Raw genomic sequence first — 14,841 nt, forward strand, 5'->3', positions numbered from 1 at the left:
AAAAAAAAAAAAAAAAAAAATTGGGAATTTTTTCTTGTAACTTTGTTTTTTTTCCTCAAAATTTTACAGTTTTATTCTAATAAATATACATTTTTTAATGTTATGGTGCCCTAATACTACGTAGTATTTTTTAAGTATGTTCTCACTGTTTCCATTAAAATGTACGCTCGTAATATTGTGCGTTTTAATCTTATCTGCATTGTTGCTAAGTGAAAATAAGTTGGAAATAACTTAAAATATTCTTTCATATTGCCGCTTCCAAAGCAGGATTATGATGAAAAGACTGTTGTGCACGAGAACTCCAATTTACAGAAATATAGATGATGAAATATACATGTTACAGCAAGCAGGGAAAAATAAAAATAAAAATGTTAAGTAAACAAATAAAACAAATTTTAGCACACAGGTTTAGCAGGTTCAATTATTTTCTATCGTTTTAAGATGAGTTTAGGCTTACATAAACAACATTTCAAGAGTCCAATTTTAAAAATACCTTCTATCCTTCTATCTGTTATTTGTAGAGTTGAAGAAACGTTCCCAGACCTGTCTTTTCCCTGAAACAACTTCCAGCTGTTCTAAGAAAACAACAAGATGTTCCCAAAAAAACATTTCTTCATTAGCAGGGTCTGGTACAGTGCCCCCTGCTGGTTAGACAAGCTGTTGATGCCTCAACAGAAAGCCATCCTTCTCTCCAGATGTTCAAATCACCTCAACTGATTCCTCACAACGTGGATGATTAGTGCGGAGCTGCTGTCGTGTAGCTGATTCTCAAATTCTATCTTTAAGGGAGACTTCAGCCACCATCCAAACACAGGAGTAACTCCAGGGCTCTGGGTGTCCGTATGATTTCCAGATATCCCTAATCGTGGCTGATTACTGTGATCAAGTGTGGCCAGCCAATTAGAAGATGGCAGAGCAAAGTGTGTTGGAAATGTGGTCCTCAGTGCCAAACCACAGATTTAGAGCCCACCTCCCTTTTTCTGCTGCTGAATTGTTGATATTTTGAAAAGTAATCAACCAACATCTGAATCAGTAGGTTTTAGGGTCCAGGAGTTTGTTTTTGGTCTACAGACTTGGAATTAGACTGTAGATTAACATTCCCGTCAAGGATTTCTTGGCACAGGATTCCTGGCATTTTTCATGTTGGGGAGCAACAGGCAGCCCATATCATCACACTACCACAGCCATGATTGACTCAAGTAATATACATATATTTTTAATAACCTTTACAATGATTTTTGTACTTTCTTCATATTGGTTTACTGAGTATTTGTCCAAGATTTAATTATCCAAATGTTTCGTCGAATGTGTTGGTTTTTAGTTTGTAGTGGCTTTCTTCTTGAACTCATGGATCGTGTCTTTGTCCAGATCCTTTTTTATTGCTGAATCATGAATCTTACATGAGTAAAAAGAGATAAATTCTATCAAAAGTCTAAAGAAGCTGTATTTGTTTTTATTTATTTTTTTATTTTTGCTTCTAACTTTTGCAACCTTACCTAAATCATCTTTTGGCAACAGAAAAGATTTTTGGGAAGGCAAAACAGATGGATCATTCCTTTAGCTTATAGGCAGGGGTTAAAGTAAGCCAGAGTGGTCCGGCGTTCCAGTAAAACAACTGGAGTTGGAACCCCACTCTGGCTGGAGAGATTTCGCAGTATAGCACATGTCAGAAGGTGCGGTCACTCTTATGGAAGAATAAAATGAAAATTGACACTCATGCTGTGAGCAGGCAGCGCTTTATTTGGATGTTTGCAATGTTTTTAGTGGCCCATCGGCCAGTTGATTAAATGCTCTGGATCTCGCAATACATCCTCATTCCCGACTTGTCACATATTGATGTTTATGACCGAGTCACTTTCTTGGGTGTCCCCAACTCATCTTTTTGTTTGTTTGTTTTTTTGACCGGTCCAGTACTGGGACATAAAGTGCACCAGTACCCTAACCCGGGACCCACTCACGACTGGTACCTGTTCTGGTTTAGTACTGTGTCTGATACCGGTTCAGGTCTGGTACCGGGTCTGGAACTGCCTCCAGTGCCAGTTTAGGGTACCAGTACTGCATCCCGAGGGTTGCTGACCAGCACAGCCAGCACGTTAAAAGATAATGAGTTGGGGAAACCCAAAACGTCAATATGTGACAACTTGGGAATGCCAACGTGTTGTCCGTAAACAAGTCCAATGCGCATGGGCATGCATTTCAAAGGAAAAAAGAAAATGAAGAAAAAATGAATCAGGTGTTTAAGCTGAAGATCCAAAGTGAGATGAAGATGTGCAGGCCAAATCTTCAAGAGAAAAGGAGAGATGCAAGTTGCATGAAAGTGCCACTGAGACACCAGGGCCATGTAGCAAAGGTGACTTCTCTATATTGCCAGATTATCCTTCAATCTGGACAAAATAACAACATCTTTGTCCAAAATTGAATGCTTGGCTATCAGAAATGCCACAGTGTCAAAGATCTTGGATTGTCTGTGGTGGTAATGTCGGTGATGGGAAGGGGGTGGGGTTGTACCGACATAACAAAAAATCTACTTTCACCCCTGCTTATAGATAATGCAGAGACCTCTCATAAATTAAACTTCATGAGGACGCATGCACATGGATGTTGTGGAGACCGGGCCTTACCTTGGCCGGAGTCTCCCTGGTAGTTTCTGAGTCTGACCAGCGGTGTTTGAGTTGGGAGGAGCTGGGCACACATTCACAGAACGTCTGCATGGGACAAACAGACAAGGGCCACCAGTGTTGGTGTTTGTTCAAGTCACATGTGCAATCAAGCATGCAAGCACATGCGCACAAACTCTCGTCATGCACAAGTACGCACAAGGGAGGATGTCGGATTTGGATTCTGAAAAAGTGAAGTCGCCGCATGCATTTTGCAAGCCAAACACTCATGTTTAATACCAGATCATTGTTGGGAGATAAATGGTACTCAAGCTGATAAACAAAATCCTCCTACGCTCAAAAATACACACCGACAAAGAGGCGTTTACATCACCAATCAGAAAACTCAATAGTTTATGACAAGCTAAACCATTTTTTCTAGAAATTGCTTTGCAATACCCAACTGAAAAATATCCTCTATTGTGTGGGGAAAAAAAGAGAAGAAGTGTTTTTAACTGTGGCTGAGTGTGAGGGATGTGCGAGCAAGAGTTAACTCATGCAAGTTAATGTGGGCGTTTGCATGCAATATCTGAACAATAAATGCTCCACTATATGAGCCAATTTATGCTTGCATGTGCATTTGACTAAGAAGTTCTCGCTTCAGCGCAGATAAAAGCAGAGTAATTATGAAAGCAGCAGCTTTCTAACTGCACCAAGTTAGCAGCTCGTACCGTGACCTTAAACACTTCTGCTCACACTGTGGAATTGCTCAATTAGCCTGGGACAATAACGCGAACACAGAAACACACAACTGTCTACGAGAAGCCACGGCTAAACATTAGCAATTAATGTAATAGAATGTGTTTTTCTTTTCAAGTAACTTATTCTTGCAAGCTACTAAAACTTGGTGCTCTTGCTACATACTTTTTAATCCACCTTGCAAGATTGTCTCTCCACCTATAAACCCTTGAACATCACAGATGTTCCTAGGACACATACCTTTCATAATTCTTTTATGCGGTCAAAGTAAATCGAAAAATCTTGACATGGCAAACAGCTTTTTATATATTGGGTTTGCACTGATAGACAACACATTATAAGTGTTGCACAATGGCCCGAAAGCTGCTTTTCCCCACTGCAGAAAGGTTTAAAAGTTAGGGCAATAGAAAAAATGTCAACAAGGAAATCCAAATTCTTTCCCTACCCCTACGGCTTCACCCTACCCCTCCAATTGTAGATGCATTTGGAGGGGTACGGTTGTCCAAAATAGTTTTTTTTTTAAGGGCTAACTTTCGCAGGATGCAGTTCCTTCTGCCATGAACTAAAGTAGCCGACTGGAGACTTTTGATGACATACTCGAGTGGTAGTAACATACGAATTTGAAGACACCATTTTCCATAACTCTCCATGTGGAGGGCAATATGTAGGGGTAGGGACAAGCTGTAGGGGTAGGGGAAGAATTCGGACTCAACCTGGAACTTAAGCTTTGGTGTAGAAGGGTTAAAGTCAATCATCTTTTGATCGATTTTTTAACAGTTCCCAGACATTTGCCTCAGACTTGGGGACAAGACTATTGGCGCATATACCCCCATTTTCCATAATCAATTTGTTAACTCTCCCGCTAGTTTACAGCCACAAACAACCCAACTTGACATTACAGGTACAACAAAAATGACAAGCAATATCTGAGCTATCCAGCTGTACAGCTTTGATCTAGACGCCACCTCGGCACCGTGGCACAGCGAGATGGCCCTGGTTCAAATTCCCGCTGGGATCTTTCTGTGTAAACCGTGAAAGCATAGGTTTTCTCCGGACAATCCGGCTTCTTCCTTGAGTCCAAAAAGCCAACACATTCTCATCCTCAAGTTGTCACATACTGACGTTTGGTTAAGTCACTTTTTAACTTTTGGGTGTCCCCAATTCATTGTTTTTTGATGTACTGGCTGTTCGTAGAGTTAAGGGTCTGCAACCCTCAGGACGTGGTACCAGACGTGGACTGGTCATCCGTATCCTAACCCTAACACGGTAACAGATGTGGTAGCGGACCCAAACCAGTAGCAGATGTGGTACCAGGCAAGAACCAGGCCCAGACGGGAACCAGTACTGGGTTAGGGTTTGCGTCCCGGTACTGGACCAGTTCTGGTTTTCGCCCCGGGGGTTGGGGACCTGTGATTTCAAGAGAACAGCGAGCACGTCAAAAAACAACCAGTTCAGAATACGGCCAAAACATACATTTTTGATGAGTCCTCACCTAAATATCAATGTGTGATGAGTCGGGAGTAAGAATGTGTTGGAAAAACATGCTTCACAGGTTGAATGGCTACTCTAAAGTCTGCCTGTGTGAGTGTGTGTGAGAAAGATTGTGTGACCTGCGACTGACTGGCCACCTGTCCAGGGTATACCCCACCTTTACCCAACAGTAACCAGGACAGGTTCCGGTAACCTTGGGTTCCCAAAAGGGATATGCTGTAGGGGTTTAGGAGGAGAATGGATGGATGGTTGCCAGCTTGGACGAGGAAAACTAAAACTATACGTTCCTTTTATAGATGTCACACCTACAGTCTTTATCCAAAGGCATTTTTTGACTGCACCTAATTCGTGATTTGAATAAAGAAATACAGAGTCTTTAAAATAGTTTGTGTATCAACTTGACCTAAAAATGTCTTCTTTTTTCTTTCAGCTGCTCCCTTTAGGGGTCATCACAGCAAATCATATGCCCACATCCAAAAATATGCACTGCATCAACCACCCAAATTGCCTTTTTTACGTTTGTCTTCTTCTAGGCCTCTTTCCTGGCAGCTCTAACCTCAGCATCCTCTTACCAACCACAATCCCTGTCCCTCCTCTGAACAAGTTCAATCCATCTCCCTCTGGCTTTCCCACACTCTGGACCGTTGACCCTAAGCACTTTGAGTCCTCCACCTTCTTCACCTCTGTTCCCTGTATCTTCACCATTCTACTGAGTCCCTCTCAATTACACACTGGTACTCTGTCTTACTGTGGCTGACCTTCATTCCTCTCCTTCTCCGGAGCTAAGCTCCACCTCTCTAGATGTTCTTCCACCTGCTCCCTATTCTCACAAAGTCATCTGAAAACTCCACTAGTCCACAGAGAATTCTGTCTAACTTCATCTGCGAGTCTCTCCATCACCACAGCAAACAAGAAGGAGCTCAAAGCTGATCCTTGATGCAATGCCACCTCCACCTTAAATCACAAATGTCCTGCTCAACTTTGGCGTACCTCTCTGCGACTCCAGACTTCCTCATCCAAACCACAGCTCCTCTCTCTGTATCCTGTCATAGCCTTTCTATAGAATCTACAAAGACACAATGCAGCTCCTTCTGACCTTCTTTGTACTTATCCAGAAGCTTCCCTAAGGCAAGTATTGCATCTGTGGTTCTCTTCCTTACCATGAAACTGTAATGTTGCTCATAGATGCTCACTTCTGACCTCAGCCTTGCTTCCACTTCTCTTTCCCATAACGTCATTGTGCGACTCATCAGCTTTCTTCCTCTGTCAGTGGTTAAAGGTTACAGTTTCAGAGACTTTCTCGTTTTTCTCAACCACAAAAATGTACAATACACAGTAGGATTCGAAGCCTTAGTTATTCATTGTCTCATAACCATAGAAAGAGATATGTTCTTTTTTTCAGGTGATTGCATCACATGTTAAGTATGTGAAGACATTTTGTTAGAGAACATTTTTGCTTTGAGATAAATACAAAAAGCTGTGTATTAAATATTTTAAATTCCCACTCCAATCATCTTTTGATCTATTGTAGAATTGTTCCCAGTGGTCTTTTAATTAGGATTATGCTGTTTTTAGGCAAATTAATAGTGTTCTAGGGCATAGTTTCTGCAAAGCGGCAGGAGTTAAAAAAAATTTGCCTCTGATTTTTGGGCGGTACAGTTGGCAAGGAGCATCCCCGCAACCCCTCCTCCAGTTCTCTGTTTACATACTCTCCTGCTTGCTTACAGCCTCTCACACCCCCAACTAAGCATTACTGGTGCAACAAAAATGGCGAGGAAAATTGGAGCCAGATCCCAGCTCGAACGAGGAAGACATACATGGATCTAGTCGTCTACAAGTGGAGCAGAGAGCTTGTGACCCACCTAGTGTATTTTCATGGTCACAAATATATTCGTCAAACTGCCTGATCCTGATTTACAACAGTTTAAATAAAGAAATACTCAGAAATGCAGTTTTTATCTTAAATGAAGAACATGTTAAAACACTGAAAAACCATTTGCATCAAAAGAAACAGAAAAAAATGTTTATATATATATTTTTTTTGTTTAAAGCCAGTTATTAATCGTAGGATTATTTTTATGTATCTTAGACCAGTGGTCCCCAACCACCGGGCCGCGGACCGGTACCGGGCCGCAGACCAATTGCCACCGGGCCTCGGAAGAATTTAGGGACTTTTTTTTGAGTCAGAAATCTTTTATTTTGAAAATCAACCGGATTCTCTCGATTATACTGAGCGCTAAAAGCAGTCCAGCGGCGTGCCAAACGAGAAAAGCTGCATGTGGAACCTTTCTCCGCGAATGGATGGGATTAGTGCAGCGACAGAAGAACAGACGGAAAACAACTGCGGTCAAGTGAGCCGCTGTTCGCTCAGCCGCGGTCAAGCCAGCCGCGCTACGAAATAGTCATGCGCCCGTATTACACGGTTTACGGCAGAGCATGAAACTCGGTTGAAGAGCTTTCTGTTGGAGCATTAGAATGTCAGATGTGCTCGGAGTAAAATGCAAAAGAAATAAAATTCTATAACAAAACTACGTATTCTATCAGTGCATATTTGTACTAATAATCTGTTATTTATTATGTCCTTTCTAAAAAGAAATGTTTAGAGTTTTCAGTAATGAAGTTAAATAAAGTCATTTAAAAAATAAATGAGTCCATAATTCCACGCCTTAAACAGAAAATGCTTGTTCTACAGGTCACCCTCTATCACCTCTAGAAGACTTTTGTACTTTTACTGCTTATTTTTGAAAAAATAGTAGTCAAACTTTGCATTTTTGACAAGAAATAAGTCAAAATAGCCATTTTGGAATTTGAATAAAACGATTTTGATCCATAATTCCAGGCATTGGACACTATATGTTTGTTGTACAGGTCACCCTCTATTACATCTCCAAGACTTTTGTTCTTTTACTGTATAGTTTTTGAAAAAATAGTAGTTAAACTTTGCATTTTTGACGAGAAATAAGTCAAAATAGGGGCTTGGACACTATATGCTTGTTGTACTTGTTGTTGTTATGCTTGTTCTATTACCTTACAATTACCTTACAAAGACTTATGTACTTTTCCCCCCCCCCCCCGACCGGGCCGCGGAATAACTCCACACTGGCTGACCGGTCCACAGCCCCAAAAAGGTTGGGGGCCACTGTCTTAGACATTTATTGTTTTGGGAACGAACTGCTATTTTCAGACACTCTTGGGTGTGTGAATCCACCTATAGCATTTTCCTTCAGTGACAATGTATGAAATGCATGTAACTGTCATTGTGAGATTTTTGTGGAAAGGTAATGATGATCCCACTTTTTCATACTCTGCATAACATTTGGTTTTGCAGAATTTGATTGTTTTTCCTTTTTAACAGCTGTAACTGTAACTGGAAAAGACACTTTCTAAATAATTGTGAAATGTTCTTTGATTTAACTCTGAGCCGCCAAAACTTCTCTAATCCTTTTTGACCAAATTATATATTTTTTACTGTGTTGCAGGGATTCTCTTCTTCTGGTAAAAACAATCAACAGGGGAATAATAAGCACAGCTTAGATAAAGCCATGCAGTAATTGTGTGGGTCTTAACAAGACTTTAAACAGGCTGTAGAGCTGCTTAGTGATTATCTTTGAACTCTGCATATAAAGTCATTTAAAAAAGAAGAAGCCGACCATATCATGATTAATTTTGGAAAAGTGACAGAAGGCAAAAACTAAAAAAGTCCCTCTGACTAAGTTCCCGGAAGTAAAATAAGCAAAAAACAGCTTCTACTTGTCAAATTAACCATTAGCATCAATACAATCCTGATATTTAAGCAGATTTTGGTTGATACATCAGGTTTGAAAGCACAAAAAAGACAATAGAACAAATGTATAGAAGTGCATACTACTTAGCGCAAAGTGACAGCTTTAAAGTTAATGTAGAAGATTCTTATTACCTTAGAAAATATGTTCAATGCGTCTAAAAAGTGCTCCTGAAATGGGAAATTTTAATAGATTTTTTTCTATGAGCTACATCAATAAATGATTTTAATTTCAGTACATTTTACAAATTTAATCCTGTAAAGCTCACTAAATCAAAGACTTGACAAAAAGTTACAATTGTTGTTTTCTAAACCCTTTGATGAAACATTTGCATTGTCATTTTTTATGAGTAACAGATAGTATCAATTATGACATGTTAGGTGATTTGTTAAGTATTTAGTCACAACAATGTTAGTTTTAGATGCAAAAATATTGACATGAGTGTTCAGGGGGGAAAAGAACGCACTGATTCAAATTTGATCCATAGATTTTTTTATATGATCTAACTGTATTATAAAGAGTAAATTATCAACAAATGTTCATTTTTCCAATACAGAGTAGTTGTTGAAAAATAATAAATTAAATATTCTCACCACAAAGTTTAGAACATTAGCTAAACTTTTCCCACCAAAAGTGTGTGTGAGATTTCATGGAGGCAGCCATTTTGAAATGACCAGGAAAAGCTCCTCTACTGCCCCTAGTGGAATGTTAACAGACTACAAATTTGAAAACCAAGCTTCATATATTGGGTTTAAAAAAAAAATTGGAATCATGTTTATTGTTTAATGCTGTTCACTTGGTGTAGCTTTTCGTCACTCAAGTGGTTCTCTATAGCATGTTTCCACTGAGCTGTATGGTACGGTCCTGTCCGGTCTGGTTTAGAATAGTTTAGGTAATTCAAAGCCTCATTTCCAGTTAGCAACCTGGTATGGTCCGGTATTTTGAGCATTTCCATTGTAAAATGGACCCATTAAAGAATACAGAACCGTACCTCATGATTGTAGGTCCATTGAAAAGTGGAACAGGACGGTTGGGGCGGAGCCGGTGTTGCCACCCATTGACTGGCAGAAAGTGATGATCACGTTAGAAAGCACCAATAGCTTTAATTATCTCGTCGCCTACAATCTTCTTTCAAACAACATTAAATTCCTGGTATTTTGGTACTTTGTAGAAAGAATTTAATGTTGTTTAAGAGAAGAATGTGGGCGGGAGTCGCCTTCTTTAGTCGTAATTGTCGTGGTTTCACCGTCAGCCACTACCTCCGACCACCAGAGGGAGCCCTTGCCAGAGTTCTAACCCTACTGTCTCCTCACGACTTTTCCCATAAGCCACTGCCAGGGTTTCCTGTCTGCACAGCTGGTTTCCATCATCAATCAGCATTTAAACCCACCTCAGTCACTTCTTCAGCGCGAAGTCTTGTTTTTCCTTGCAGACAGTCTGAGCGTTTACTCTAGTTTACTTTCCCTGGGTTTTGACTCTTGTCTGTTTTCCTTTTTATTCCGCCTTGCTCCTACCGTTTGACTTTAGCCTGGTTTTGTCTACGCCTCTGCCTTGCTCTTTGCCTGTTTATCTCGCCATTAAATCCATGTTTGCACATGGATCCAAACGCTTCATGACAGTTATGACTTTCCGATAATCAACCACATTCAACATTAGCTCCTCATTAGGTCAGTTCTACTTCTTTATGAACCTACAACCAACGAGAGGCTCAAAAATAGTAAAGTTCAGTCCCGACAAATGGATCCGTTTCAGTATGGAAATGCTCAAAATACCGGATTGGACGGGTATTTTGAGTCATAAAAGTTTGAGTTGCTGCATATCGCTGACCAATAATTCACCCTTTCTCTCTTGGTATTTTCTTGCAACGACTTCGACAGCAAAAAAAAAAAAAAAAAAAAGAAGGGATGCAGGAGAGAAAAAAATGTTAAGGCATAGCGGAGGTTGGTGGGTGAGGGGAAGGGGGGGTGCGAGAGAGGTGGGCTGAATTCTAATGAGCAGCCTTAGGGTCAGCGATAGAAATCTATGTGTGCTCTGCCTAAAACATTGCAGCTGTCTGAGCTTGCAGTACACAGAGGATCTACAGAGCCGCATCACTAAATAAACAAAGACTCTTCAGAAAACGAGTGAAATCAGCTGCACGGCAAAATACAAGGATTCACATTCAAAGCTTTTTTGTAAATGTTGCATGTTCCTTTACTTTATTTCAAATCAGTGAATACTTTAAAACATCGTCGTACTCCAGGAGGAAGGAACAACAGGGAGAGCGTTCACACAGTCACAGGTGAACTCGCACACACACAACAAAGGTTGTGTGCTGCTGCTGCTGCTGCAACCCACTCAGATTCCTGATGCTCTCCCTTCCCATTACACAGAGCAGCATGTATCAGAGCTTTAGTTTGCTTATCCCCTTGTCTGCTAATGCTCACGTTGGGCTTCTTCCCTGCCTGTGCACACAGGCGTACACACATGCATCACAATGAAACAACAATAAACATGCGGCTTCTCGCTGGGAGTCAAGCTGATGCAGATGCGACCGCTCACTCGTGTTTGTCTGGTCCTAATCTGACTCCTCAAGCTCCACCAACAGAGAGGATTTAAAACCTAATAGAATATGTTGCTTGATATTTGTTGGACCTTACACACCGAATCCTGATTGATGAAAGGCACAGGAGAAGACAAGAAGGGCTTATGGCTTCCCTGGGTGTGGATGGACGTGCATGCTTTTTTTGAGCGTGCCCAAATCTTTCCTGGCGTATTCTAGGAATATTTGGGTCGTTCGGTTGGTTGTTTTTCAGGATCCACGGCGTTAGCTCACTTTGCTGAAAACCTTTGCAAGAATGTGTTTGACAGGGGCTTTAGCAAAGGTGTGCTTAAGCCTTCTGCTCACTAAGCTGCTGATTGAGTGGAAGAGGCTTTGCATATATTGTGGGCTTACTAATCATTTAGCAGGGCTTGCAGACTGCTAAATGAGAGAACTCAGACTGACAGGATCACGGAGGAGAGGACAAAGAAAGGAAAAATGACTTCACAAAGGAGAATAAAGTGCACAGGGATATTTTGTCATGGGGCAGGCTTGAAGCATTTAGCTTAGAGGTGCTTCAAACGTCTTCTAAATATGTAAATTGTAATTGCCACGATCAAACAAACGAATATATACAGCATATAAGAACCGGATAGGAGGACTGCAGCAGTTTCAGAGAAAAAAAAAATATTGCATTTGTCTACAATAAACTACAGCATTCAAGTTAATTGTTCTGCATCTTTAGGTCACATTTTCCTGAATCTTGATTATTGATTTCCATATGCTGTGATAAAGTCTGATGGACAAATCTACAGTACTTTCATAGTCATGTGATTTATTGATACGCAAGAATATTTAATGACCTGCAGCTGTGTTATTAAGGCAGAAATATCAGATCAGAAGTTATGAACCGGAAAATGATCATTTATGTAAACGAAATGGTAAGGTCAGGCCCAAGTGGGATTATACAAGTTCGTTTCCTCACAATTCCCCATCAAGCTATCTATAATTAGATGCCTAGATCCGATACATCTTTGTATGGATGTAAACCGCTGTTGAGTGTTATTTTTAACACACATTTTCTTTACAGATGACCTGAGATTGAATTGGCTTAATACTTTGACAAAAACTGCCCCATGAAATGTGCTAAAATAATTCCAGTTCAAACATTCAAAGCTAAAAACGATCTTCAGAATTTGATACCATGTTTTTTTGTAATGCTCCAATATCGCTTGGTAACAGCTACTTAGCAAAAGCAGACTTGAGTATTGATGTTCCAACCAGAATGCAGAGCTTCTTTCCCTCCGTGTGCCTCGTGTTTCAGGCTCATGAGCTCTTTGGTATCAACATTTCAGAGCCCATTTGTGCCCGTACACAGCAGTGACAGTTACTCATTCACTCTTATTTTCTCCAGCAGCTTTTTTCTGCTAGAGCCTATCCAAACCATCACAGGCTGACAGATGGGGGACATGTCACCAGTCCAACCATGGAGCTGTGCACAGACACACAAACCTCCAACAGACTCAAACTATCTGAAGTTCAGTTTTGAATCTACTGTTTATCCAAGAAGAACAATTTTGCAATAAGGATTTATAGAATTTGAAGAAGAGTTACCTTAATGATTTGCTTTAACACCATCAAAGTGTGAGTTTGATGTCAATCGCACAGATGTACACCGACTATTCTCTGATCTCATTCAAAGAATTCTAAATGGTGAAGATCAAGTATTGACTGGAGTTTTTCTGCCAAACTGCTTTCTGAAAATCAGCAACTGGGACAAAGTAAAGTGAATGTTTTGTTGGGTCTATACCATTGGCAAATACCAAAAAAAAGACCCACATCTATTATTAAGATTTCAATATAAATTGGGGTGGGGGTGGTTGGGGTTATTAAAGGAGACTATAGTAAAGAAAACCTGTTTGAGCTGGAATTTCTTGAAGACGGGACACAACTGGAAGAAATTCGGTATTCTGCATCTAAAATGAAAGTGTTTTTGCTGATCATCACCAGCTCAGTGGAGAAAATGAGTGTTGTTGTTCGACTGGGGAGGGGGCTGGCAGAGCAGAGTCTTCCTGGAGGGGGCGGTTCACATCGTGCTGACATCAGCAACATAGGACCCGCTCGTTTTCGTGGGTATGGGAGGGGCTGCTGCAGATAGCGCAGGTTTTTAGAAGATTACTCTTAAATACATGAACGGATCAAAATGCCGCTTTGGGGTTCTTTATAGTGAGAAATGAACAGCAAAATGTACTTAAAACCTCCAAAAGTAGTATTTTCATAGTATGAACCCTTTAAGAGCCAAGCTGTTCAACACAATCTCATCCCCAAGTCGTCATACACGGACGTTTGGTTAAGAACCCAGTTACTTTTTTGGTGTCCTAAAAGCGTTTTTTTGACGTGCGGGCTGTTTGTAAAATCAAGAGTTCACAACTATCGAGAAGCGGTACTGACTGTGGTACCAGACGTGGTACACATCCAGTACTGATACCCAAATCTGGTACCGGGTACCTAGCCCTAATCCAGAGCCGGACACGGTAGCAGACGCAGTACCAGGGCCGAACCTGGCATTGACGCAAACTGGTACCAAATCAGAGTACCGGTGCGCTCTATGTCCCGGTACTGGACCATTCCAGTTCACGTCCTGGAGGTTGGGGACCTTTGATTTAATGGGAACAGCCAGGAAATAAAAAAAAGACAAGTTGGGGGACATCCGCACGCTTTAATTACTTTAATTTCTGGCGTGGAGGAGTCCTCAACCAAACGTCAATATGCGACGGGTTGGGAGTAAGAATGTGTTGGACTCTTTCTGTATTTTCTGTGTTTTTTTCTTTGTTTTGGTGTATTTCTGTGTTAGTTGGGTATGAGAACCAACTTGTTTATACAACAAGCCATGTAGTGCTTCCATAGTCAACTACACCAAACTCCAGTGAATTTTGTTTTGAACAAAAAAACTACCACCATTTTTTAAGAAAATTAATTCACACTAAAAGAAATACAAAGAAGACTTTACAGCACAGATAACGACATGTCAATATCTAGACTGATACCGAATATCGAAACATCCAAACATACTTCATAGACGGACAAGACTATTAAATGCAATGAAGGTAAATACAAATAAATAAACTTATAGCAAACTTATTGGGAAGATATAATCTGTTGCTACAATCAGACAATATTTAGCATAAAAAAACAATCACTGACACATAAACTATTATATTTAATAGAAATTAATAAACATAAGTGGGATAAGGTGTCCCAATTTGTAAATGTTACACAGGTCTTTTTCTACATTAACATTTGCAAGAGTTTGTATTTTTGCATGTGAAGATATTTATGATTTTCTGTCTTTTGGTTGTTTGATAGCATATACTTTGTTACTTTGCGACATTGTGATTCACTTTGGTGTTTTATTTATTTCTTTTTTTAATACATTTTAACATTGTGTTCTGCGTCTTTGACCTTGTCGATCATTCTCCTCCGAGCCATTTTTCCTGTACAGAATGCGTTCAGCCTGACAGAGTTATATAGTATTTGATCACAAGTGGATCTTTGTTTCATTCTGTAAAATTGTATGTAATTTTCTATGAAAGTTTGAACTTTGAGAATTAAAAAAAAGAGAAAAGTGTGAAAATGTTCATGTCTGAAGTGTATAAAAGTGTAAAAAGTGTGTTGTGAAAGCTTTTAAACC

General features: G+C 40.2%; 1 protein-coding gene across 5 annotated transcripts in view; it reads right to left on the reverse strand.

Annotated features, from left to right (window-relative positions):
- Positions 1–14,841, reverse strand: part of fibcd1 (fibrinogen C domain containing 1) — a 222,721-nt gene that overhangs the window by 130,448 nt on the left and 77,432 nt on the right. For 3 of the 5 annotated variants that reach the window (XM_036214653.1, XM_036214652.1, XM_036214654.1), the window contains one exon: positions 2,622–2,705. The exons of the other annotated variants lie outside the window; for them this stretch is intronic. Coding sequence is in view for 1 of the 3 variants with exons in the window: in XM_036214652.1 (XP_036070545.1) it covers positions 2,622–2,705 (84 nt within the window). In the remaining 2 variants the exon portion in view is untranslated. The remainder of the gene's footprint in view (positions 1–2,621; positions 2,706–14,841) is intronic. 5 annotated transcript variants of the gene reach the window in all.

The sequence above is a fragment of the Oryzias melastigma genome, linkage group LG12 (assembly GCF_002922805.2).
Source record: "Oryzias melastigma strain HK-1 linkage group LG12, ASM292280v2, whole genome shotgun sequence".
Taxonomy (NCBI): Eukaryota; Metazoa; Chordata; class Actinopteri; order Beloniformes; family Adrianichthyidae; genus Oryzias; species Oryzias melastigma.